General features: G+C 41.1%; 1 protein-coding gene across 7 annotated transcripts in view; it reads left to right on the top strand.

Moving 5' to 3' along the window:
• Positions 1-21,629: 21,629 nt before the first annotated feature.
• Positions 21,630-27,617, top strand: part of D2HGDH (FAD-linked oxidases family protein) — a 178,550-nt gene continuing 172,562 nt past the window's right edge. For 3 of the 7 annotated variants that reach the window (XR_015185358.1, XR_015185359.1, XM_086490867.1), the window contains exons 1-2: positions 21,630-21,777; positions 22,558-22,622. Coding sequence is in view for 5 of the 7 variants with exons in the window: in XM_086490867.1 (XP_086346993.1) it covers positions 22,604-22,622 (19 nt within the window). In the remaining 2 variants the exon portion in view is untranslated. Of the gene's footprint in view, positions 21,778-21,844; positions 22,072-22,557; positions 22,623-27,617 lie in introns of those variants that run through there. The other 4 variants (XM_086490862.1, XM_086490863.1, XM_086490866.1 and 1 more) reach the window with 4 other exon arrangements.

Raw genomic sequence — 27,617 nt, 5'->3', positions numbered from 1 at the left:
ATATAAGTAGGAGAAAATCTCGGATCCGGACAAGCTTGACAATGGCGGAGAGCTCGATGGTTCCTTCTTTTCCATTTCTTTTTAGGCTTCTTCTCAATCTCCCTAGAATGACAAGAAGAATCAAAGCTTTAAGATCTTCTCCTCCCAAAGGGAGGTGATGGTGAGGGAATTCTTTGACATGTCTTAGGATGAACATTTGCATCACATGACACATGACTACGGAAAATAGAAGCTTCAACACAAACATTGTAAATAAAACCATGGGAGAGTACCTTACCACCCTTGCAACTAGTTGAAATGCTCAGGGCGATTGAAAACTATTGGTCAACGTCTTCACCCATAATGACTTGGAACAATTGGTTTCAAAAGGTGACGACATCATTTCAAAAAGTATGATCTACCCAAGAAAGGGGGGAGTGTTTGCTGACATCCATTATCCATTTGCTCCCCTCTTAACTTTCCTCCCTGACCTCTCAATGTCATAATCTTAGGGAATGTATATATATAGCCTTTACTCACACAAACAAAAATAAAAAAGCAAAAGAGCAAGAGCCACCAAACAAAAATATGGAAACTTACAAGCTCTATATATGACATAAAATCATAAAAACACATTATGCACAAGGACACAACCTTTTGACACGACCCTTATAATATTTTCACACTAACCATCATCTATCTAAATGTACAGATATGGCTAGTACAATAGAGTCATCCACTCCTACCTTGGGTGAGAGGCACCCTCTTTACTTCTCACAAATGTTTCACATAGTCTACCTGTGAATGGGATTTGGTAGATACGCTAGCATGTGAGAGGAATTTCGAGGAATTAGAATGGTTGATACGTCTCTTGACCATGACTGATCCATACTTAGTAGAGAGCATCTCTCTCATTGCACAAGCCTACCCTTTTGACCAAGATGACTATAGACGTCTAGTGACCTTGTTAGTAAACATTTGTCCCTCTAATGATGAAGAAGATTCACATGATTACACGGATGGCACGTATGGTTTCACGGATGATGACTTTGTTTTTGTCGACAATAACGATAGAAGTTAAGCCTTAGGGTTATCTCCCCATCTCTACAATATCCTGTTCCCTTGACTCTGTATGGGGGGGTACAAATAATTAGGTTAGGGTTCCTTATGTTGATTGATTGTGTTCAATAAAGGTTGGTGCCTCTTTCCACCACTGATGTGCCTCCTAGAGGTATTCCTTGGGTTTTTTCTAGTGTATACAGGAATGCGCTGTAGGATTTTGAAATTCATAAAATCTTTCTCTCGTTCACTCTTCTAATCGAGCGCGATCATCAACACGAACAGGTGTTTTTGTCCATTAGCATTGCCTCTTGTCTTCTTTTTTTGTATCCATGTTTGTCTGCTTTAAATGGATTGGTAGCACAATATTCAGCACATTTTCTTAGATTAAACATTAGATTCTATATAATTTTCTATCATAATACCTTATCTAGGTTTCAGAATCAAGCAATCTGACTAAGCTAGTTTGACCAAGTTAGGAATTTAGAGATCTTCTATTAATACCATGGGAATTGCCTTCCTACTAATAATCAATGGTTACTTTAGGCTCTTAATCCAATCTAAGAAGCATTGTGTGCAATGTACTAGGGCTTTCTAGTGGGCTTAGTCCCTATTGACCTTTAGCTTAAGTATTATAAAGGGAGTTTACTAGTGTGATGAGCCTGGGGAGGGTAACAATGTCAATATGACCCCCCAAAATTACAAAATTGAAATGCTAAAAATGAACAAACAAAACAATCAAAAGTGCCACAATGTAAAACCTTAAGCTGGAAGAGAAATCCCAACTTGATTTGTATTTCACTCACATGTATTGCCTATGGTACTAGAGCCCTAGAGGTTCCCAGTGTGGGCACTTTTCCTTGAAAAGCAAAAAACCCAAGGCATACAAAATAAGCACACACATCAAAATTGAATCAATGTGAAAAGACTTTGGGGGGTCAAAGTGAAGGGAATAAGTCAGGAGATGATTTCATGAGCAATTCCTTTTATCATAGCTTAACTACAAGGTCTTCTAAGTATAGCCTCTAGTCAGCCCTCGGACATGAAATACTTGGCTCTCGCGATTAAACAGCTTAATTGACTATAGAAAATTGAGAAGCTTGCCCATGGTATTAATAGTTGACCTCTAGTGCCTTTCGATCATTAAATTAGCGACCTCAGACTTCTTTAGTTTTTGAACTTTACAATTGTTTATGCGTTTGATTATATTACAGTTTAATGTTTAATGCTGACAAATTGTTTAATATTCTCCTACCAATCAATTTATGTGCCTACAACTGTATATGCTTTGTAATCGTACATGGGAATGCAATTGTTGCTGTGCCAATTTTGGTGGATTTTGCAGTGATTGAAGAAGGCTAAGGACATTCAATCTCGGATTCTCTTCCACCTCGACGTATGGGCTTCATCTCAATAGCTTCATGGACGTATTTATTTGATTGAGTCATGGACCGGGCTTGTCGATCCAATAGGTGTGTAGGTGATCCCAGATGAGAGGCGCACCACTTATTTTGTTTTTTCAGTAGTTTTGCAATGACCGACCATTGTGGGCACCCATGTGTGAATGGGTTAAACTCTTATAAAAGGTCTATTTGACCTTCAGTATCAATCAAGCCTTCACCTTGTAGGTCCTGCGAGCTATATGCATTACTCCTATCATATTTAAAGGTACAAGTTGTGGCATTTTATCTCCCGTAGGTGTTAACCAGGTTGTCCCCCTATTCCCCCAAGTGTCTTAGGTTGTTGTTAAGCGGACCCAATCCACATTGTTAGACTCAGTCATCCCTGGTAGAGCATCCATATAAGCGGAATCTTCCCCAATATTAGTGTCCTTTTTAGACGTGTACTGCAATGGGGCCGAGTGAATTGTGGTGTCAGATCTATGCTCAATTATAAATCTGTTTCCTAGAGGATGTGTTCGACCAGTTACAAGATCAACTCGAATGACAGAGTCTTGGAACTGCAAGTAGACATGGTTTTTAGACTAGTCGTGCACCATTTTTGCTTCCCTCATGAAAGGACGTCCTAAAATCATCTCAGATGACATAGTGTGCTTGGAAAAATCCATAACAATGAAGGTATGCCTTATTTTGTGTAAAATGACCTTGATCTTGAGATCTTCTAGCATCCCAATAGGTTTAACAATAGTCCCATTGGCCATCTTTACCACTATGTTTGTAGTCCCAAGGTGAGCAATTTTTAGTTACAATGCTAACCCCAGCGCCACCATCAAGGAATCCCTTCATAGTTAATCCCTTGGTAGTGATTGGTATGATCGCATTGGATTCATCGCCTTCAAAGTATTGTCCCAACTTGTTAACAAATATTTCAACAACAGAGTTCTCATCTAGGTTGGGTTGTGGATCTAAGTGTTCCTCCTCTATTAGCACCTCCCTAGCTCCATCCATCTGTGCAAATTGTGGTAGCCCAACTTTCAGTTCTCCATTGAGGAAAGCTTAAAGAGCTAAAAAACCGCTAAAAATAGCTTGGGATCTCCATAAAATTTAGACATGATGGTGGTTCTAACTTCTGAAGCCATGAAATCCATCAATTTGGTAATATTTAACGGTACTTTTTGGGCTTTAGTCCCTTGACATGGGGAAGATGGGATCTCCATTTCTTCAATAGGGTGAGGTAATCCCTCTGTAAACATTCTCTCCAAAAAGAAAGGAGTACGCCCACTTCTTAATAACTTGAAGTCACTTTCTTCTTGGATAACAGTAGGTATGTCTAGTGGTCTATGGACTTTGGGTTGATTTTGCGTAGGGAACACTGTGTTTGTAATCTGGATCTGCCTAGGTGCTGGCTCTAGATCCCTTTGGGTGTGCTGGCTCTTCTACCAAAATCATTAATTTTTTGACTCGCTCGATCTCCTCTGTAGGGTTTGGGTAAGTTCATATCTTCTTCTTGGGTTCCTTGGGTCCTAGCCATTGTGGCTCATGATCACGATCTTCCTTGTTTTTTTCTTTCTAATAGTCAATTTAGTCTCCATGGTCTCATTCGAATCAAAATCCTCTTCATTGTCGTTCAGATACACGGGGTCGTCTCACTAGTCTCTATGTTGGTCTTTGAACTGGGGTCTAGCCTCGCTGCTTTTTGTGATCTCTTCCTTCGTGTTTTCTTCTTCTTTTGAGATTGGGGAATTGATGTTGTGTCTCTTTCTTCAAGAATATAGTTTTGGTTCTAGAGTATCGACCGTGTGAGTACATTTACTCGTACCACAGGTGTACTTTGTGATGGCTCCTTGGTAACCTCAATTAAGTTCAATGGCGTGATCTTTGGTGCATTTGGATTGTTAGTACATTGGGCAATCAACTGATCTATGCCATAGTGATTACACATGAGTATCGGCATTGTAGATGTGCTTGCTTGATTGGTTTGCATTATTGTGGCATTCTTTGTAGTCTAATAGGACACTTGGCTACAGGATGTGGAACTCCACACTCATAGCATTAAAGAGGTGGTCTCTTGGCAGTGAAATTGATATTTTGGCCTCTGGCCGCAAGAGTAGCTACTTGATAGACAGGTTTGACTTGTCCCCAATAGTCCTCCATGTAGTATTGTGGACTTTCTTCCAGTGCATCAATTCCATAGGCAATATTAGGGTCTATATCTTCCTCACAGCCTTCCAAACAAGCAATAGATGACTCACAATCCACTTGATTCATAGAAGTGATTCTCGGATATGGGGGTTGCGGTCCTAGCACTAGAGATGGTAAGGGTGTTGTTTGAACAACATTTTGGGCCCTAGACCATGTGTTGTGACGGTTTTTCAAGAGGTGGGTCCGGCATCAATGCAGGCACTTGAGGTGTGTTCGTCCATGCTAAGGTTGGTCTATTGGTCATCGTGCGTTTAAATACTATTCAATCCTTGGCTTGATGACCATACCTCCCACATGCGTTGGAATTCCCATTAAACTTTACTCTAAACGTAGGGCATTCACTAGTACTACGTGGACCATAGCAAACTGAGCATCATTGCTGCTCCCTTCTTGGGTACATATGATTGTTTTGTGGCGGACAATTGTCTCTAAGACTTTCTTGAATGGCCTTGGTGAGATATGCTAAAGTCTTCTTAGATATCTTTGGCTCTTTAGCAATAGGCCTTATGGTCATTGGCTCATGCCACGATGCTTGCGAGCTAGTAGATTTAAGCTCAACAGACACTCTTTCTCCTTGAATCATTAAATTGTCCACCAGTTGGATCGCATTGGTAGTGACTGCTTCCCAAGTGGTGATGCCTCTAATGACTAGTCCATTGTAGATATCCTCATGTCGTAGTCCCCTAATGAATCTATCGAGCAATTGGTTATTATTGAAGCGCTCATTTGGATTACATCGAGATTTCAAATGCTTCAAGCGACTAATAAAGTATCTCACGGACTCCCCTTCCTCTCGTTGGGCTTTTTGGAGCTAAGATGCTACACCCCAAAGCACTCCCTCTCGTATGTACTCATTCAAGAACAGTCTCCTAAGAGTAGTAAAAATTCTCTTCCACCATTAGGGTTCTATACCAATCCCCAGCCTTTCCACTCAAGGTCATGCTTAAAGCATTTCTCTTATGCACGTCATTGTGTTTTCCTAGGGAATCGCATATTTGTTCAAATAATTCGATATGCTTTCTCAAATCCCCATCTCCACTAAATTTTTGTGTGAGCTTGGCTATTTGTACTGCCTTACTTCTAGGCTCTCTATTAGGCGTGTTATGCATATTTTTGACAACAGATCGACCGGTAGCTTGAGCAAATGTTACCAAGTCACCCAAGTGAGCATGTATAGTGGGGACAGGCGCTCTTGGTACTGCATGTGGAATGGGGGTTGGCATCAGGTTAGGCATACGGGTGTTCCTCAGGTCCCAAGTTGGGTACAATGTTGTGCCATGTGATGGCCCAAAGTTCATATGTGTGGCATTGGGCATAGCAGACCTGGGATGTGACATGCTAATGCTAGCTGGTATGGTTTCATTGAAATAAGGGCTTGGATGTTCTGGTCCTGGAGCATAAGTTGTTGAAACAATGGGACGGACAGAAGCTACATGAGCAAGAGGGCCCATAGGTGCATATGATTGATACACACTTGTAGGTATTGTTGTAGGCATTGGACCACCATGTAGCGGTGCTTTACTAATAAATGAGGTCCATTGCGTGTTTTTTGGCATGTCCATCATTGGGGTAGGCATGGTCGTCGTGATGTCATCAAGAGAAAGATTAGCTAAACTTGGAAAGGTAAAGCTATCGCTTGTGGACTCAGATTGTACTGAGACCCCTGGCAAAACAACATATGGAGGATCTATCGGGCTTACCAAGGGAGTCTCCATTTGTGATAAAGTTGGTTGCTTAGACTTCCCTGTATCCAAGAATCTCATTAGACCCATTGAAGACATGTGGATCCCTTTGTTCTGCCTCTCCAGCTCAATAACCCTATGGATGACATCACAAACTCTTTGTTGTTGCTCTTTTACGCTAGTAGCACCCCATGTAGATTGTAGGGTATCTAACCAATCCACGTGATAGGTGTGACCTGTGTATAGGTCGTTTAAAGTCTCCATTTGTAGTTCATACTTCCAGTCCTCATTTAAAAACGCTCCATCTAGTATTGAGGTGCTAGGGGTGTCCTTTGAACTAGATGCAATGTGGCTCTCTATGGGTTGAACTTTAATGGTTGCTAATTTAGGAGCACTAGATTGCTCGACTAGCATGGATGTTGACATAGGGGCCTCCTCCATTAGCTCTCTCCATTGCTCTGCCTTGCGTAAGCTCTCAATTTCCTTTTTCCTAGCTGCAATGATATATCGCTCAACCTCTTGCACTTCAGCAAGGCTTCTACCATCAGGTAATATAGCCTCAAAGGAGAATAGCCCTGAAGAGTCAGGGAGTGCAGTGAATGGAGTATTCACATGCACACTCTCCAGGAGCGTGAGATCTACATTGGTCATGAATGGTGAATTTACTTCCCGACCCCCTTCTTTTACATCGCTAGCTCCATGTTCGGAGCAAGTGGCTCTACTCAAAGTCTCTTTCAAGCGGCTAAATATGCTCGGCCTGGATCGTGGGTCAATGGCATGCATGTCTTGGCTTCAACTCTCGGCATTGGGCGTCAGGTAACCTTCCATGACGTCGTAGTCAGAGGAAGATTCACTAGGTTCAACATGTGGGTCTTGAGTGGTACTACCTTGGGTACCCGTTGAGGGCCTACAGCCTAATGTGGAGGAATAATGGGTGCCCGCGTAAACGGAGACACTCTCTATGTGATTGTCCTCTAGCACACAACTAGAGTGTAGGTGCATGTGACCTCAACACCCTAGAAGTGTTGGTGAGTGCCCGTGAAGGCCGCTCACCTAGTTTTTTGGTTTTTTGCAATCCAAATTTACTCTGAATTTTTTTAATTTTTTTTGTCCTTTTTTCTAACCAAGCCACAAAATATGACGTGTGATAGCTCAAAACGAGCGTCTTGATTAGAGGAACGTGCCATTCTTTACAACCTCGATCCGATTACTTAAAGCCCTTGGAATCCTAAAAACAGTCTTTTCCTAGTCGAGAAGAAGGCTAAAATTAGTAAGTTCAAGGGGTAAGTGTGAAGGGAAGGGTGAAGGACTTGAAGGACTTGTCCCACATGCTCTCCCTTCACTTGGGGGGCTAGTCTTTATATATATAGTAGTGTCTATACTATATCATAAGAATTAGGAGTGAGGCATGGGCCTAGGATCGAGCTCGAGGGATGATCCGATCCTTCCTTTTAATATTTTTCCTTTTTTATTTTTTTCTTTTTGGTCTCATATTTTTTTAGCTTTTTTAATAAACTTTTTGTGGATAATGTGGTGTTGCGTGGGCGTCGAGTTCACCTGTCTCAAGTGCGTGCACCAGCTGCACCTGGCAGCTTTGTCTAAGCTACCTCAGCTAACAAAACTAATTAATACTGATTAGCATTGCACACACACTGCCTAACACAACAAATTGCACACTGGATAGAATAGCCAACCTGCTCACTATTTATTGCACATTACAAAACGACACTAACTAACAGACCTACTAAAACCTACACCTTATAGAGCTTAACAAATCTAACAAGACCTGCACATTGGAGCAATTAATAGAGCTAAGAATACCTGCTAAACCTGCACATTGCAGACATTAATAGATATAACACAACTCAAAAAAAAAACAAAAATGACAAAAGTGAATGGCTTCATGATGTAGCACTAAGTGCTCCTCAAGCTTAGTGCAAGGCAGCCCTAAAAACGGCGCCAAAAATGTGCACTTTTACCGCACGTGTCGGAGGCTGGGAACTTGTCAAACATTGTGTGCGAGCCACGAATGGCTACAAGCACACAACTAGACTATCCTAGTAAGCTCAAAGGGGCAATGGTGTGTCACTCACCGCTCAATGCTTGCCGTCGTGAAGGATCCTGTGCCGCAAAGAAGAAGGAGCCACTGCCACTGTCACCGCCGCGCTCAACCGCCTTGCCACCACAATGCTCGATTACTCTCTCTCTCTCTCTCTATCTCAAGCATACACACACACACACACACACACACACACACTCGTGAACACACGATCAAGAAGAAGGTAGAGGTAGAGCAAGAGCACTGTCTTTAGCATGCACCTCAAGAATGAGGATTTTAGGTCAAAATAGACTTTTACATGAATCTGACCCATTCACACATGGGCGCCCACAATGGCCGATCATAGCAAAAATAATGTAAAAATAAGGTGGTGTGCCTCTCATCGGCAATCATCTACGCACCTATAGAATCGACAAGCCTGGTCCATGACTCAAATAAGTGATAAGGCATCCGTCAAAGGTGATAGGGTGTCCATAAGTGGTTAACATGGGGCATCTTTTGCCAAGATAGTACTCTCTAGAATTCGTCAAGGAATTTCAAAACAACCTCATCTCCCTCAATGAATCTAACCTTTTAGAAATGGTACCCAAAAGTTTCCAAAGCTTTTCGTTTTTTACCAGTTAGAAAAATTGAAGTTGAGTCCTTTGGTGTGTGGACCATCAGCTTTGGATCTTACCTAACAAAGCCTTTTTGGCACCTATCCTTAATGAAACTTGGGTTTATTTGGCTAATCTACCAGCATCCACGGTTGAAGACTGTTGACTCAAAACTTTGAAAGGAGGACAATTCTTAGACAAAGGAGAACTCATCAAAGCCCCCTTCAACCTTAACTTTATTGACCATTCTAAGTGCTCCTCTAATGCTGGGTTATACATTCATACAAAAGGTAACATGGAGTTTGCTAAAAGCAATTTTGACTTCTACACTGAATCGATCTGAAATGTGTTTTGGACTATCTAAAATGTGCCTACAAATTTCTTGACCCCAAAGCCTTATGTGAGTCCAGCATCATGTGGTTTGAGTATGCTATCTAGGATATCCTCAACCACCTTGATCAACTCTTCCCCAAGAAACCAGTGGACTTTCATTTATCCCTCATCTCTTCTTGGTTGGGAGGACATGCCAAACAACTAGTGGTTGCTCAAATTGCTTTTAATATTTTTCGTGGGCTAATGTCAGATATCCTTAAAGAGCTCAAATATGATGAACCAAGGACTTATCTGACCATTTATGCCAACTATAAAGGTGTCAAGATCATCACTAGTCTACTCAAGCCTTGTATTGAAGATGATGATTCTCCCTCACTACAAGACCTAACTCTTTAACCACCCCCAATAACTCTTTCACATCTTTTCTAACCCCCAGTACTTCCTCCAATTCTAATAGGGGAAAGTCTTGTAACTTTACTAGGGGAAGAGGAAGAAATACTCCCATCCGGCACGTCCTTGACTTATGATCATCTATAATGTGCAGGTTGCTTTTGGCCCTTGTGGAAGGATGCATCTCACAAAGAAGACTTCTACTAGGGAGTTTATCTATTTACACAGTCTTTTCCAAAATGAACTTTTGAATTGGGTTCACCCCAAAAAAATATTTTGTGAGTGCTTTGACTTACTTTTTGGAAATCATAAAATACTTGATAAGGTGCTTATTGGCTGGAGGTATCATCAACCTATCAAGAGTCTTATCTACAGTAATGATTTTTTATGTCACAACGCTGTCCCAGAATGTGCTTGTGACAAATATAGAACTTTTTGTCAAGATTTTTGTGGTTTGGGTAAACATGTTTGAACTTGTGATCTTAATTTAATTGATGACACCACGGTCCAAAAACTTCTGGCTAAAAGACTGAATCACATCCCTAGTTTTTCAAAAAACCTATATCTTGCTCTATCAGCTTTACTTAGTTGCTTAATTGACCTTGTCAGTTCTCTTCAATTGGAGAAGACAGTCCTACTAGACTTAACTAAACTAGTTGAACACTGTTTTTCCGAAAAATATCTTTCATACCATACAAATGGATGTCCATTGAGAGTACTTGGATCACACCACACCTCAGAGTTGAATTTCAAAAACAACAACAACACCAACAACATGGCCAACATGTTGATTGTCTTTTGTGAATTCCACCAGCATGGCAGTATGTCGATTGTCATGGTGGCATCAATCATGTCTCCTGCGATCTCCATCATCATACATTCTCTGATTTCTGCCAACCTATCAGTCGTCATCATCTCCATCATCGAGTCACTCATGTCTATTTTGATGACCATTTTCATCTCTTCTGAGACTTCTGCCATCATGTCAGTTATCGCATTCAAGGGGGGCCTCATGTCTGATGTGATGACAATCTTCATCTCTTTTGAGACTTCCAGCATTGTGTTGGTTGTCACATTCACTTTTGCTTCAAGGTGCACACATACATCCTTGAAGTGTATCTCTCTCTCTCTCTCTCTCTCTCTCTCTCTCTCTCTCTCTCTCTCTCTCTCTCTCTCTCTCTCTCTCTCTCTCTCTCACACACACACACACACACACACACACACACAACCAGTTACCACACACACACACCTAAGTTTTTATACGACTAGTATTTAACCTATTACAAAAGCCGACTCTTTACCAAGTTTGGTTTAGGAATTTAATTTTTTTCGAAACCCCCACAACCCCTCAAAACAAAAATCCCCCCCCCCCCCCCCCCCCCCCCCACTTTTGAATTGGCCCCTCAAGCATCACTTTGATAAATTTTTAGCCTCTCAAAGGTGCATGAATTATGGGACACTACCCCAAAATAAGGGCAGATGGCGGGCATTTCTAGATACCAAGTTAAATGACTGTGTGCATATCGAGTAGGAAGTTCACGCTAGCCGCTTACAGTATCTACCTCATGACCTTACTGCCACATGATCTTTGTGCACCTGCACGCTTCATGATGATGTTCTTTCTCTCTTCTCTCCCACTTAATCCCCTATGGGGCCATGCCAGCTGCTGTTTGTAGCCAGATGCTTTGGAAACCGAGCAAAAGTCAACTACGTAGGTCTGCATCATCACTCCTTCCATTGATGGAGTACTATATATGGTGAGGATGGCCCTGAGCCCCTCACTTAGTCTTTTGCGTGGTGTTTTTGTTGGAGTAAAGAGATATTTGAGGGCTTTTCCTGGAGGCTTGCCTACTCTCTAACCATGGAGCTTGTAGAAAAAGAGGGTGCTTCCCAGGTCCGCATTCTATAAAAGTATTTTTTTTACTGGTTTTCTTGCACCAAACGTTCTAGTTTTATATGGTCTTCAGGATTAAACTAAAGTAAGAGATATGGTGTGGCTTGAGATTTAGCAGCCATGAGCATTAAAACAAGCTAGTCCATTTACTTTCGTGCTTTCTCTGGTCTTTTTAGACAACGCAGGTAAAAAAACAGTTGTTGATAAGCTTTTTTTTATTTGTTTTAACTTTGGGCATAAAAGTCATTTGGCCTGAGCAGATTAATGAGGATTGGAGGGTTAAACCCTTGCTGTTGGAAAACTTAAACATAGTTATGGGCTAACTTAGAAACTATCGGTAAAATACGGGGGCGCACATTAAGTGCCCAATAAGTACTTGTCTGATGGTCAATTGCCGGATTTTAACTACCTAATGTTTACTACACCTTATTTTTTTATGCTTGGGTGGGGCATGTACTCTGTAAAAACTGAGATTGTGGCTATTTGTGGACGAAAAGAATACTTGGCACTAGCCTGCCACTAGGTCATGCACATCACATATAAGCTTGGTAAAGCTTCTGAGGCCTAAGTATTGGCTCGTTTTTTTGCATACTGACTCACCATTTTAGGCTACAGACTATGGTTTGAGCCGCTAATGCCATTGAAGGGTAGGATGCACCGGGGATTCATCTACTTATTGGCTGGTCTGATACATTGAGTGTGTCACATCCGACGTCTGCTATGCCTAGGTCCACACATATGAACTATGGACCACCACATGGCACAACATCGTACCCAACATGGAACCCAAGGGCTTCCTATGTGCCAAGCCCAATGCCAATACCTACTCCACATGTAGTCTCTGGAGCACCTCCACCCACAGTACCTACTCACTTAGGTGACTTGGCAACATTTGCTCAAGCTATAGGTCAATCTATTGCTGAGAATATTCGTAACACGCCTGATAGATAGCCTAGAAGTAAGGCAGTACAAATAGCCAAGCTCACACAAAAATTTAGTGGAGACGGGGATGTGAGAAAGCATATCGAAGTGTTTGAACAAATATGCGATTCTCTAGGAGAACACAATGACCTACATAAGAGCAATGCTTTAAGCCTAACCTTAAGTGGAAAGGCAGGGGATTTGTATAGAACCCTAAGGGTGGAAGAAAAAACGATTTACCCTACTCTTAGGAGACTGTTCTTGAAAGAATACATACGAGAGGGAGTACTTTGGGGTGTAGCCTCTCAGCTCCAGAAAGCCCAACGAGAGGAAGGAGAGTCGGTGAGAGACTTTATAAGTCGCTTGAAGCATTTGAATTCTCGTTGTAATCCAAATGAGCGCTTCAACAATAACCAAATGCTTGATAGATTCATTAGGGGATTACGACATGAGGATATCTACATGGCCTAGTCATTAGAGGCATCACCACTTGGAAAGCAGTCACACCACCAATGCGATCCAATTGGAGGATAATTTAATGATTCAAGGAGAAAGAGTGTCTGTTGAGTCTAAATCTATTAGCTCACAAGCATCAAGGCATCAACCAATGACCTTAAAGCCTATTGCTAAGGAGCCAAAGATATCTGAGATGACTTTAGCAGATCTCACCAAGACTATTCAAGAGAGTCTTAGAGACAATCGTGCTCCGCAAAACAATCATATGTATCCAAGAAGGGAGCAACGATGGTGCTCAGTATGCTATGGACCGCATAGTACCAGTGAACGCCCTACTTTTGAGTAAAATTCAATGGGAATTGCAATGCCTGTGGGAGGTATGGTCATCAAGATAAGGATTGCATAGTATTTAAGCGTGCGATGGCTAATAGACCAACCTTAGCATGGACAGACACACCTCGAGTGCCTGCATTGATGTCGGCCCCACCTCTTGAACAAACAGCACAACACATGGTCCCTAGGGCCCAAAATGTTTTTCAAACTACACCTTTACCACCTCCAGTGCTAGGACCGCAACCACCACATCCGAGAATCACTTCTGTGAATCAAGTGGGTTGCGAATCATCTATTTCTTGTTTGGAAGGCTGTGAGGAAGATATGGATCCTAATATTGCCTATGGGATGGATGTGCTTGAAGAAAGTCCACAATACTACATGGAGGACTATTGGGGACAAGTCAAACCTGTATATTAAGTAGCTGCTCTTGCAGCAAGAGGCCAAAATATCAATTACACTGCTAAGAGACCACCTCTTCAATGCTATGAGTGTGGAGGTCCACATCGTGTAGCCGAGTGTCCTATTAGGCTACAAAGGAACGCCACACTAATGCAAACCAATCAAGCGAGCACGTCTACAATGCCAATACTTATGTGTAATCGATGTGGCATAGATCATTTGATTGCTCAATGTCCAAATAATCCAAATGCATCGAAGATCACGCCATTAAACTTGATTGAAGTTACCGAGGAGCCATCACAAAGTACACATGTGGTACCAATAAACGTACTCACACGATCGATGCTCCAAAAACAAAATTATATTCTTGAGGAAAGAGACACGGCATCAATTGCCCAATCTCAGAAAAAGAAGAAAACACGAAGGAAGAGATCGCAAAAAGCAGCGAAGTCAAACCCCAGTTCAAAGACCAACATAGGGACTGGTGACGACCCCATATATATGAATGACGTTGAAGAGGATTCTGATTCAGGAGAAACCATGGAGACCAAAATGACCACTAAGATAGAAACCAACAAGGAAGATCTTCATGAGCCACAATGGCCAGGATCTAAGAAGAAGATAGGAACTTATCCAAACCCTACAGAGGAGATTGGGCGAGTCAAGCAATTAAGGAGTTTGGTAGAAGATACCCAAAGGGATCTAGAACCAGCACCTAGGCAGATCCAGATTACAGACACCGTGTTCCCTACGCAACATCAACCTCACCAAGTCCATAGACCCTTAGCCATACCTAGTGTCATCCAAGAAGAAAGTGACTTAAAGTCATGGGAAAGTAGGCGTACTCACTTCTTGATGGAAAGAATGTTTACAGAGGGACTACTTGATCCTATTGAAGAAATGGAGATCCCATCTTCCCCATGTCAAGGGATTGAAGTCCAAAAGGTGTCGTTAAACATTTCCAAATTGATGGATTTCATGTCTTCAAAAGTTAGAACCACCATCATGTCCAAACTATATAAAGACCCTGAGCTAGTCTCAGCTCTTCGAGCCTTCCTCAATGGAGAACTGAAGTTTGGGCTACCACAATTTGCCCAGATGGATGGAGCTGGGGAGATGCCAATAGAGGAGGAACACTTAGATCCACAACCCAACCTAGATGAGAACCTTGTTATAGAAATACCTGTTAACAAGTTGGGACAATACTTTGAGGGTGATGAATCCAATGCGACCATACCAATCACTACTAAGGGATTAACTGTGAAGGGAATCCTTGATGGTGGCGTTGGGGTTAGCATTGTGACTAAAAATTGCCGGGAAACTATGGGAAGACCTTACCTTGCGAAACCACAACCATAGTAGTGAAGATGACCAATGGGTCTATTGTTAAGCCTATTGGGATGCTATAAGATCTCAAGATCAAGGTCTTTGGACATAAAATAAGGATTACCTTCATTGTTATGGATTTCTCCAAACACATTATGGCATCGGAGATGATCTTAGGACGTCCTTTCATGAGGGAAGCAAAAATGGTGCATGAGTGGTTTAAAAACCATGTCTACTTGCAGTTCCAAGATTCTGTCATTCGAGTGGATCTTGTGACGGGTCGAGCACATCCTCTAGGAAACAGGTTTATAATTGATCATAGATCTGACACCATAGTTCACTCGGCCCCACTGCAGTATTGTTACACGTGTAAAGAGGACACTGATGTTGGGGAAGATTCTCCTTATATGGATGTACTACCTGGGATGACTGAGTTGGACAATGTGGATTGGGTCCACCTAGCAACAACCATAGACACTTGGGGAAATAGGGGGACGACCTGGGTAACACCTGAGGGGGATTAAATGCCACCACTCGTACCCTTAAATATTCTAGAAGCAATGTATATAGCTTCCGACAAGACTCATCCTAATATAACAAAGAAAACATACAAGTGGGTCCCTAAAGCTTCTTTAGCGACCATGGCTAGTACTAAAAAACAGAAGCCTTGTAAGAAACGTACCACTCGCTCCAAGAAAAGTAAGAAAATGTGGCGTTGGATTCGTACACAACTATTGAAATCCCAAAACTACTATCAAGGAAATGATCAAATCTGGGTGCCAAAACGTAGATTGTGTTCTTACCTATCACCTGACCCATGTGAGCCCAATCCCGTAGCTCCAAAACGAATCAACGATTGCGGAAAGAAAAAAATCACAGAATGCTACACACCCGCTCCAGAGCTAGTTTGGGTACCGAAGAGAAAACAATTTGTTCCACCTAGCTCAGGAAGGGGGGAGTCCCATGAAGCTTCTAGCTCCTCATGTAATGCATCCATAGAGGTAAAATCTTCTCCACAGCCTCTACCTACAATAGTGGACCTCCATGAAGCTACAAAGGAATCCACACCTCCCCTTACCGCCCTTGCAACTCGATGAGGCACCTAAGGTAATAGAAAAAAGAGTCAGCAGCCCTCACTACTCAGTTAAATATCCATGTGTGCGCGTGCGCGTGTGTGTAGTTGTTTTTACTTATATAATAAGACATAAATGAACTTTAACATTCAAAAGAAAGCTGGCTTTAGAGAAAAGGCAATAATTATTACAAAAACAACTCGGTCTTAGAATTATCTTTGTACATGGCTTATGAGAATGAGGCCTCATTCTAGTATACAATGATAATGACTAATTAAAGAAGTACTTCCCAAGTAGTAGGAGCAAGTGAAGTCATGGACATATATTTGCTTCAAGCCAAAAAAATTCCAAGAAAGGATAGAGTCCTCACCTGCATCCATTCAAACAAGAAGACAGATATGTTAGTCTTGAATGCGTTTTACAGGTGTCAACGGATTATATCAGTTGTTATCTATGTCTAACTTACAACTTTTTCAACATAAAACAATCCTCCAAAGTGCACATGTATTACAGTTTTGTAAAGTACAAGTGTGTGTGTGTGTGTTTTTTATGGTTCATTTTAATGCTTGTGAAAAAGGCCATTACCCCTTTAAGATACAAGCAATTATAATAGTAATTATATGTATGGTTTCTATATAGCCCAATTTTTATTAGACCTTAAATGGATATTTACATACATATCATTTTGATCGAAAGGCCACTACCCCTTCCGATCCAAGTGTCTTAATACCAATATCAGCCCAAAGTTATTTTGCACCTACTCCTCATCCATACAACACCATATATTACATTGCAAGGTTTTCATGCTCTTTCTTAACGTAGCAAAATCAGTCAAACAATTCATCCAAACGAAGCAAGTGTATGTGGTATCCCTCTTATTGCCTCTATCCCTAAAACCATCAGGCAAAAACCTTATCTTCAATATCAAATACAACCCCCACAGAAATCAACATTGTGTTATGCATCAAACAGTTATCTCGTGTTTGGCTTGGGAATCTACTTAGCAAAGTATATCAAGCCAAAAAAAATCACCAAGACTAGATTGTGTGCGGGGTACCAATCCCTCCTATTTTTTGAACAAAACCTCAAAAAAATAAAAACTGTATCAACAAGTGTAATGAAGCCATGCCTTATGTGTAATGACCTGTGTGCGTATGTCACACGTGTCAATGCAAGGAACTTGCCGATACACCGTGTGCGAGCCACAAATGGCTCCAAGCACACAACAAGCTTAAACTAGTAAGCTCAAAGATGATGATGGTGTGTCACTCACCGCTCTACGCTTGCTTCGTGGAGGATTCCTTGCCGCAAAGAAGAGGGAGAAGCCGCTACGCCGTGCTCAACTGTTTCGCCGCCGTCGTGCCTTTGTAATGCTCGATCGCACACACACTCCCTCTCTCTCTCTCTCTCTCTCACTCACTCTCACACATACACACACACACACACACACACACAAGGAGATGAAGAAGAAGAAGATGGAGATGGAACAAGAGCACTCTTCAATTGCACAAATGAGAGAATGAGTGAATTTTAGGTTTAGTTGACTTTTATATGAGCTCGCCCCATTCACACTTGGGCGCCCATGCTTAGCCAACTAATCCCTTGAATGTTCCAGTTAGAGTGCACCTCTCATCGGCGATCACTCTTACCCTTTTCCTATTGGACCGACAAGCCCGGTACCTGACTCTACCAAGTAAATAATACAACGTCCGTCGTAGGTGATAAGGTGTCCGTGAGTCGTGAGGGTTAACATGCCCCCCTTCCTGATGTAGATTCCGTCCTCGGAAGCTATTGAGTTGAAGCTCGTTCGTCAAGGTGGAAGAGCATTTGAGATGAATGTCCTTAGCCTTCTTCAGTCACTACAAAATCAAACAACATTGGCACAGTAATTGCATTCTCATATACAATTAAAAAGCATATGCAGTTGTAGGCAGACAAATTGATTGGTAACAGAATTTTAAACCATTTGTCAGCAATAAACATTAAATTGCAATATAATCAAACGCATAAACAGTTGTAAAGGTAAAAATTAAACAAGTCTGGGGTCGCTAATTTAACGGTCGAAAGGCACTAGAGATCGACTATTAATACCATGGGTAAGCTTCTTAATTTTCTCTGGTCAATTTAGTTGTTTAATCACGAGAGCCAAGTATTTCATGTTCGAGGGCTGACTAGAGGCTATACCTAGAAGACCTTGTAGTTAAGCTACGATAAAAGGAATTTCTCATGAAATCATCGCCTGACTGATTACCTTTTCTTTAACCCCCCAAAGTATTTTCACAGTGATTCAATTTTTATGTGTGCGCTTATTTCGTATGCCTTGGGTTTTTTGCTTTTCAAGGAAAAACACCCACACTAGGAACCTCTAGGGCTCTAGTACCATAGGCGATACATGTGAGTGGAGTACCAAATCAAGCTGAGGTTTCTCTTCCAGTTTAATATTTTACATTATGGCACTTTGATTTTATTTATTTGTTCGTTTTCAGCATTTTAATTTTGTAACTTTTGGGGGGTCATATAACACTGTTACACCTCCCCAGGCTCATCACACTAGTAAACTCCCTTTATAATACTTAAGCTAAAGGTCAATAGGGACTAAGCCCACTAAAAAGCCCTAGTACATTTCACACAATGCTGCCTAAATCGGATTAAGATTCTAAGTCACCATTGATAATTAGGAAGGCATTCCCCATGGTATTAAGAAAAGATCTCTAACACCTAGCTTGGTCAAACTAGCTTAGTCTGACTGCTTGATTTTTAAACCTAGACAAGTGATCATGACAAAAAATTACATTGAATTTAATGTTTGATACTAAGCAAATGCATTGAATATTATGCTACCAATCACAATTAAAGCAGACAAACATGGATGCAAAAAGATAAGGGGCAATGCTAATGGACAAGAAACACCTGTTTGTGTTGATGGTCGTGCTTGATTTGAAAAGTGGATGAGAGAAAGATTCCATGAAGGTCCAAATCCTAACCACGGCAACATGTTCATGTACACACTATGAAACACAAGAATACCTCTAGGAGGCACATCAGTGGGAAAAAAGAACTTTGGTAATCACTCAACTCTAAAACAGAAACACTCCTATCGTACTAATCTTACCTACCCTCCGTCACTTGAGTGCTGAGGATCAAAGGTGTTTGATGACATAGGTTTCTGTTTCAGTGTACCGGATGTAAATGTGTAGGTCTGGGTCAATGTTTTGACTTTTATTGTGCATACTCGTTTGCTAATTGCTCTTGCTCTTTATTATTTTTGTTTTTTGTGAGTATAAGTCTTTATATATACATTCCCTAAGATTGGGAGATTAAGAGGTCAGGGAGGAAGGTTGAGAGGAAAGCAAGTGAATGATGACTGTCAGCAAACACTCCCCCCTTCCTTGGGTAGATCATACCGTTTGAAATGAGCTTGTCACCCTTTGAAACCAATTGTTCCAGTTGGTACTAGGTGAGGATTTTTGCCAGTAATTGATCCAGTAGTGTGATGAATCGACTAGGCTTTATGGATTGCACACAGTCACACATACATACTCAATACTCCTACCTTTTTTTGTTGTACCCTATATAGGTGCATACTGAGAATATATTCCCTTCTCGTGTATTTCTTAGCTGACCTTAAGGATCTCTTACTACTACCTAGGTTGCTGATCTAACTTGGAGTATAGCACCCAGCTGGTCGAGGCCTCTTACAATCGACTAGTCGCTTGCACACATAAAACTGGTGAGGGAACCCTTTTTGCCTCACTTAGCCTTGCAATACTTTTAGACAAAGGGAGTGTGAGGGAGATTGTGCGTATAACTCCTTGCTATGGCAAAATGCTCTGTTCTTAACATAGACTTAACTGATGATACTGCTCCTTCACAGGTTTTTTCGACTCCTGGTTATAATCTTTTATACTTAATCTGATGCTTGCTTGTTACTTTGTTAATACTATTTGTCATATTGGTTTGGAAATGGTATTATCTCAATTTTCAATGGAGCTAACTTGCCGCTTTGTTAATATTGTTCGTCAGGAAATGGTATTCCCTTAAGTTTTAGAAACCCTGCTGCATAGCACTTACTGTCGTAGTGGCAAAATAACTTCCAATGCCTTACTATAAATATTTCAGTGAGCTTGTCTAATTGATTAAATGGAGAATGGAACTGCTTTTTAAGAGACAAAACTAGTTCGGTTTTTTTGATGGAATGATGTTGGTTTGTAATATCGATGGTCTAATTTTTGAAAAGTAATTAGTATGATGTTTTTTTCCTTAAAAGGGGGAAAGTATATAGGTTGATGAGGATATTGAATAAAGCTGGTTCAAAGTGATTTTTTGGGAGAGGATATGGGTTTAACTATTATATTAGGGAGTGTACTGCAGTTATGAGATTCAAATCTAAGAAAGGCTGTGAAATCTTGTTTCTTTTTAATCATAAAACCTTGGAAAGTATGGGTCAATACTTTTTAAGTCAAACAAGCTGAGTTGTTTTGACAACATATTACTTTTGTAAAAACAAACTATATCAGGTCTCTCTAGAAAAAACTACTACTTAGTGTTTCAAAAAATTATATTTTACAAGTATTGCCATTTGCATCGGAAGGGGTGAAGGCCTTCTGATGTTTCACATTTTACATACTTTAAATACATATTTTAACAAACCTTTTAAGGACAACAGTTTAAGTTAATTTTTTAAAAAGTAGGACAAGGATAACAATTGATAGATTCATTGACATCTGTAAAATGTATTCAAAGCTAATTGTCTTGTTATATGGATGTAGGTGAGAATGTTTTTTTTTGCTTAAAGAAATTTAGCTTATTTGGTGTTCGATACTGAAGACTTTTTATCCCTTTAGATATTTATTGTAAATGAGATAGTTGCATGATGACTCTTTCGAACTATGTTGTACAAAAATGAGTCTCATGCTGAGTTGTTTTTATGCAAATCTCTTTCCACTTGTCTAAAGCCAGTGGTCTCTTAATATTGAACGAAAAGTTCCTTTGCGTATAAGTATTAATAATACATATATACACACATCAAGGCGCACGTGCACACACACAATCTTAAAGTGTTGCTACCTCATGGGACTAGCTCTCTCTCTCTCTCTCTCTCTCTCTCTCTCTCTCTCTCTCTCTCTCGCTCGCACGCGCGCGCACACACGTACACACACACATTACCAGTCTATGAAGATGCAATATCGTAGTCTGCAATATGATGCAATAAGCTTAGTGCTAACAGTCCCTTTTTTGCCCCTTGTCAGTCTCTAGTAAGTCGGGTATTGGTGGCCCTCAGGTCTTGAGACACCTATTCTAAACACCTTAAAAGTTTGGAATTGGAAATCCTATTTATTGCTCACAACCTTTTATCCTAGCAAATCCTGACTCAATTTGGGATTGTGTGATGCCCCCACGCCCGCGCCCGCGCCCGCGCCCGCGCCCGCCCCCGCCCCCGCCCCACTCTGCACTTCAATTTTAGACAATTTGCCCAGACTTTGCGCTCCGCTCGAATTTTAGATGATTTGATAGAAGGCAATGGCTTGCTGCCAAGTGGCGCTCCTCTCGTTTCGAAAATCACTTTCATACAATAGCCTAAAGGTGATCACGAGCGTCGAGGACGTGTTGGTTGACGAGCTCAGAGTCTGAGGGCAGTACGTTTCCTTTCGTGGCGAGCTTATTATCTAGAGGTAAATTTGCTTCAAGACTGTCTTCTGTTTGTCTGTTGGAGAGAGAGAGAGAGAGAGAGAGAGAGAGAGAGAGAGCGCATAAGGAAGGAGGTGCCCATGTCTTTTGAGTGGTGTGTTTTACGTAAGAGTATCTATATTGTTAGCTAAACTGTTCCTACCATCATACGGTCTTCAATCTTTATGCAACTCCATGAGGATGAGACGTAAGCTGGATCTCTTGAGTGGGCCAACCTCAAGAAAGTTATTGTCACCCCCTTGTTTCATAATCACAAGCAAGCCAAGTGTGGTCTTTTGGTGGGTAATATGCATGTCCATGCATCAGGCATCGGTTTCTTTGTGATGGTATACGAGGCTCGAGGAAGTGACATGAGTTTGGATAAGCATGCCTTATTCAAACTTTGAATAAGGCAAGGTTATCTAGCTCTCAGGTTGTTTTAGTGTTATGAGGATAGATATCTTGGGTAGAATCTGATTTTTTCCTAAAGGTCTCTAAGGGAATTTAAAAGAAGACACAACATCCTTCTTCACCAAAATAGTGAATCACTTAGGGTGTGATAAGAGTGATTGAGCAAGAACAGCAAGAGGATTGGAATACTATAGGATATTGGTTGCGAAAGTGTTCATTTGGTGTATGTCGTCTTTGCTCAAAAGACCTCATAATATTACTTTTAGGTTAATTGTAAGAGTCCACTACTGTAAACCTTTTGAAGTGTAATAGGTGTATCTTGCATCAACATTCTACATGCTAACTTGTGTAGCCCTAATAATCACTTTTTGCAGACAGGTATGCTAGGAAATTTGTCTACACAATTTTGACGAGCTATCAATGGCATTGTTGGCGAAAGGTACTTATCCCAATTTTAATTTGAGGGTTTATAAGAATGGTATGCACATTCCTTAGGGTAGGAAGATTTACTTGTTATTGTAGTAAGTTAGTAACTTTATTTCAAGGTTTTGACATTTATGATATGTTATGAAGTCATCTATGCCATAGATACTAGACACAATGGGAAAACGCATAAGCTTTTTATCATTAAGCTCGTCTATTCCTAAGAACCATACACATTGTTATAGAGTTAAGTGCAAATATAAGTAGAGGAGTCAAAAGGAGACTGCCAAAACTCATTAATTTTGCACCTACCAAATTATTGGGAGACCGAAGAAGTTAGACTCATACTCATATAGTTTCTGATATCAATGGATTCATGCTCATATATTTCCCCATACCATACCATTCTTCAAACACTTCCCTTATTTAACGTAGGTTTAGTTATTGTCCTGTTCTTGGGGAAAATTCTCTCTTTTTCACTAGTTTATGCCTCTCAAAAGTATAGTTTGTAGCTCTAGAATCATAACTATCCAAGCTCCAAGTATCTTTTATGTTTAGAAGTACATTTGTTGAGGATGTTTATCTTTAAAAAGCATATGAACTTATGAAGCATATCAAGACTATGAGCCGTCTTGAGGATTCTTGTCCTCTCCTTTTCGGTCTCACTCGTTGATTTTTGCGACCAACGGGAATAGCTTGTTAATGCAACTTCACTTCCTATGAAAAAAGTGTCAAAAGTATAGCGGAAGGCGCGGTGACAAGGGAACATGAGGGAGAGAGAGGAGAAGAGGGGAGAGAAAAATGCTAGAGAGAAAAATGAAATGTTATATTAAACATCTTCAAAGGGCCAAAATGACCTATGAGACCAAATTGATACAATCTTGGTGGATCTAATTGTCACAAATTGTTGATGTATCAAGCCACCGAAGAACGGAGCCAACATGCAGCTCTTGGCCGAGGAGCCTAAAACCTAGAAGCAACAGAAGAAATAGAAGCAGGAGTTCTCACCAACTTGCAGATCCTCGCCGAGTGGGCCAAGCAATTAACTAGTCATAAGTTGACCAACCTATGGGACCCCGTCCGATGGGGCCCAAGTGACCTAAAGAGGTTAAATAAAGCAAGACCTACCCAGACAAACCCAAAGTTTTGCGTGCAACATGATGACCTGGCAGTTGTATGGACGTCCATGTTTTGTGTTGACAGTGCCATGTGGCAGACTATACGGATTTTCGCGTTTTACGTTGATGATGTGGCAACTATATGGATTTTTGTGAAACATGTTGACAACTTTTAGCGTCAGTTTTTGGGACCAGATGCTTTTAGAGTTTGATGCTTTTCATTGAATTGCTTTTCATAGGCCAAGGACCTTTACATATGTGCAGAGGCCTCATACTCTGGCACTCTTCTTGGTGAAGTGCATAGTGCGAGTACCGGCATTGTACTGAGTTCAAGCAATTAAAGAAATACCGAAAGGGGCACCAAGGTTTGGGCCAGTGCTCTCTTGGGGTGGAACTCCGCCACTCTTCATCTCATGTGGTGCATCTCTTTCAGTTCACTTGTTATTTGAAGTGCTTAAAGTTGTTCAATCTATTCTTTTCCGTTGTCACATGGTGCCCGTCCCCATGACACTAATACAATGTTTGGGCACAAAATAAAAATGAAGTAAAGTGAAAAACTAAAATCATCATCATCAATGCCTGAGGATGCTTGGCATCGGGTGTTGTCTGAATAAGTATTGCATCCGTCGCTGAAGAGCATCGTCAATGTCTGTCTCTATAAATAGTTGTATTGGACGTCTTGTCACATGCACATCTAACCCTATGTGCATGTGGACAAGCTATCTCAGGTCTAGGGTTCAGGTCAGTCTAGGAAGTGTTTTGGCACCTTTGTGAGCAGGCCGTGCATGTCCAGGCACTTAGAGTAGTTGCATATCCTCTGATTGCACACCCAGTACCACTCAGTATATGCATCATCCAAGTAGGACCAAATCCTGGTCAATTTTGGGACATAACATTTTTGGGCATTTCTATTTATTTATTTTACCATTTACGAGGGTTGTGGTCTGTAGGGGAGCTGCTCGACCCAGCTTGTTGCAGCTATATAAGCAGATAGGGAGCGCCCATTTCTAGCAAAAGAGACAGAAGAAGTTCCAGCAACTTGCAGTGTTCTCTCCTCAACAAGACCGGCAGAAGACACTCTAGCTTTTTCAGTCAATAGAAGCAGCTAGCATTTTGGAGCTAGTTCCACTAGCGTTTTCTGCAAACAGACTCCCCTAGCGTTTTCTCCAGTAGCAGATCAGCTTGTGAGGATTCTAGGTACTAATCCTTTATTAAGTACTTAAACTCATGATTAAGACTTAAGAAATTGAATTGAACTCAAAAGAAAGACTCAGAAGACTCCATGTTTGATTGATTGAATGTGTGATACAAGGTCTCCTTATATAGGAGATGAAGAGACACAAATAAAAAGACACGTCTCTTGGTGAAGAGACATGACTTTAGACGTAGACACATCCTTTTGGCGAAGAGCTGCAACCATTGGGCAAAGAGTCGCACCCGTAGAGCGAAGGGTGTGACCAGTCGGTCGAAGAAGTATGCCTTTTGGCGAAGAGGCACGTCTCTTGGACAAAGGGATGTCACCATCCAAGTGTAGGGGTCCTCCTTGGCATGCCACTTCCCGTATCTGCAACTAGGAGTAGATGTATTGCTGTTAACATAGTCACAATCGTGACATTCCCTCCCATTTAAAATGAGAGCCTGTGTCAAAGAAATGACTTCTGATGCTGATAGAACTCTGGAAAAACATTGAATCTTCGAAAATCTTCAATCTTTGAGTTACTAGAAACATTTGTCTTGAACCTTTGCTTCTTGCGAAACCTTTTTGCTTTGACTGCTAAATCCCATATCATTGCATTATTCAAAGAGTTTTTAGAGGAATCTGGCATAATCAGGTTGATTGCAACAAGAGGTTGATCTTCAAAATCCTTTATGCGATGTAAGATTTCTGGTTCAAAATCTTTCAGTAACTGCGAAATATTTGGGGAAGAGGAAATCTTCTCAAGGTACTCTTTAGATTGGGTAACTTCAACTTTAGTAATCACTGGAGAGGATTTTGGCTTGAGATTGTAATCATCTTCCAATAATAAATCCCAAAATTCTTCAGAATCATCTTCAGGAACTGTCACTTCATGACTTGCAATTGGCATGTCGTTATCCAGCAAAGTCAGAATCTGCAACTATCTCCTTATCTTTGTCTGGTAATGAAGTATCACTTGGAAAAACTTCTTGCTTGAAATCATCTTTGTCTTCAGCAATTGATTCAAGAGAAGTTAATGAATTGAAAAATTCATCAATAATAACATCTGCATCGGAAATCATATTCTCTTCATAATTCATTGTATCATGCCGTTTGACTAGTACACGTGAGGCTTGAATCACTCTTTCCGCATGAGAAAGCCCGTGTAAAGTCAATTCATGTCCATCTTTGAACAAATTAGTAGTATGTCCTCGAAAGCTAATTGCGGTATCATACTGAAATAACCAATGCTGACCAAGAATCATGTCGTAATAAGATAAAGGCATGACTTCGAAATCCAATTGATCTGCATAAGTTTGAATCTCGAACTGCAACTGTCGAACTGTCTGATCACAAGTTAAAATTGATCCATCTGCTAATTCCACATCATAAAGTGAGATGTCTTCTGTGTTGGCAAACCAAGCTGTTGAACTATCTGAGTGGTGACGAAATTATTCGGGCATCCGCTGTCCACCAAAATATTGATGGAGCGACCATTGAGTGTTCCAAGAAGGCTCAAAACTTGCTTTGAGAGAAGCTCCAAAACTGAAGAATTGCACTGAGCATGCTTCATAAGAATAGTCGTATCCTTTGAGACATGAATCGTATTGACCATAGATTTTCCTTTATCCGTAGTAGAATCTAGTTGTTCAACATTCAATGATGTTTTCGCATTGGGATTTCTTTTCGAATTAGACGAATTTGGTTTCTTTGGACATTGATACCATCTATGGTCACCACCGCAAATTGTACATAATCCTTCCTTCTTTGAAGTCGAAGAAGCATTTGACGAAGAGCCTTGCTGAGAATTGGAATGCCGATCTTGAGAAAAATCACGACCTTTACCACGATCAAGTGGAGGAATATTCGAAGAGGATCTGCTTTGAGATTGTCGATCTTGAGAATAGAATCTTGAAGCTGAATAAGGTTGCGTTGCTTGCTGTCTGAACTGAGACTGATGTTGCTGACTTTGGCTATAGCTGTCTCTGTGATCGCCTTGTGAAAAGCGAGCACTGTTTGAAGATCTGTCACCAGGGAGAAAATTCCATGTAGGGCGCCGATTATCGCCAAGACGCTCCACATAGGCAATTGCAGCATCCAAGGTGGTAGGCTTGTATTTGTGCACATCGTCCTTCAAGTTGGGTTCGAGTCCGTCGATGTAAGGTGCAGCGGAATGAATGCTGAACTTTGCTCAAGATGAGTGCTCCGAACTCTGCTCAAGGTTCCTTTTACTTACGGAAGGAAGAGCCTTCCGTTCCTTTAGTGAGAGAGTGCAATGGACACAAACAAAGTGGGTGAACACTGTGAATGAAGGTGCTGAGACTGAGAGATAGAGAGAGAAGAGAATACGACACCAGAGATGTTGTCAAACCCTCCTCCGAAGGCCCCACTCTCTATAGCGAGAGCGGTCTACTTATGATTGCACAAATCTCTACAATGCTTGGACTTGCCAACGATGTCGACGACGATGAGGAGGACGACGAGACGGGCTGAAAATTGAAATCGCTAAGGGCTGAAATCTGCAAATCTTTAGCTGCTGAATTCTGACTCTATGTCGATGACAATGTCGATGACGACGATGCGACGACGATGTGCTGAAAACTCAGATGCTGAAATCTGCGTTTTCCGGGTTGATACTGTAAACTTCGATTGATCCCACCGTGCGGCGAGAAACTGCTGCGGGAAGGTGAGATCTGCGAGGTTCGGGACTTCTTCT

The sequence above is a fragment of the Adiantum capillus-veneris genome, chromosome 19, assembly GCF_014529385.1.
Source record: "Adiantum capillus-veneris isolate H3 chromosome 19, ASM1452938v2, whole genome shotgun sequence".
In the NCBI taxonomy this organism is placed as follows: domain Eukaryota; kingdom Viridiplantae; phylum Streptophyta; class Polypodiopsida; order Polypodiales; family Pteridaceae; genus Adiantum; species Adiantum capillus-veneris.
Note: the sequence above shows the minus strand (reverse complement) of the source record. Positions and strands in the feature narration are given on the sequence as shown.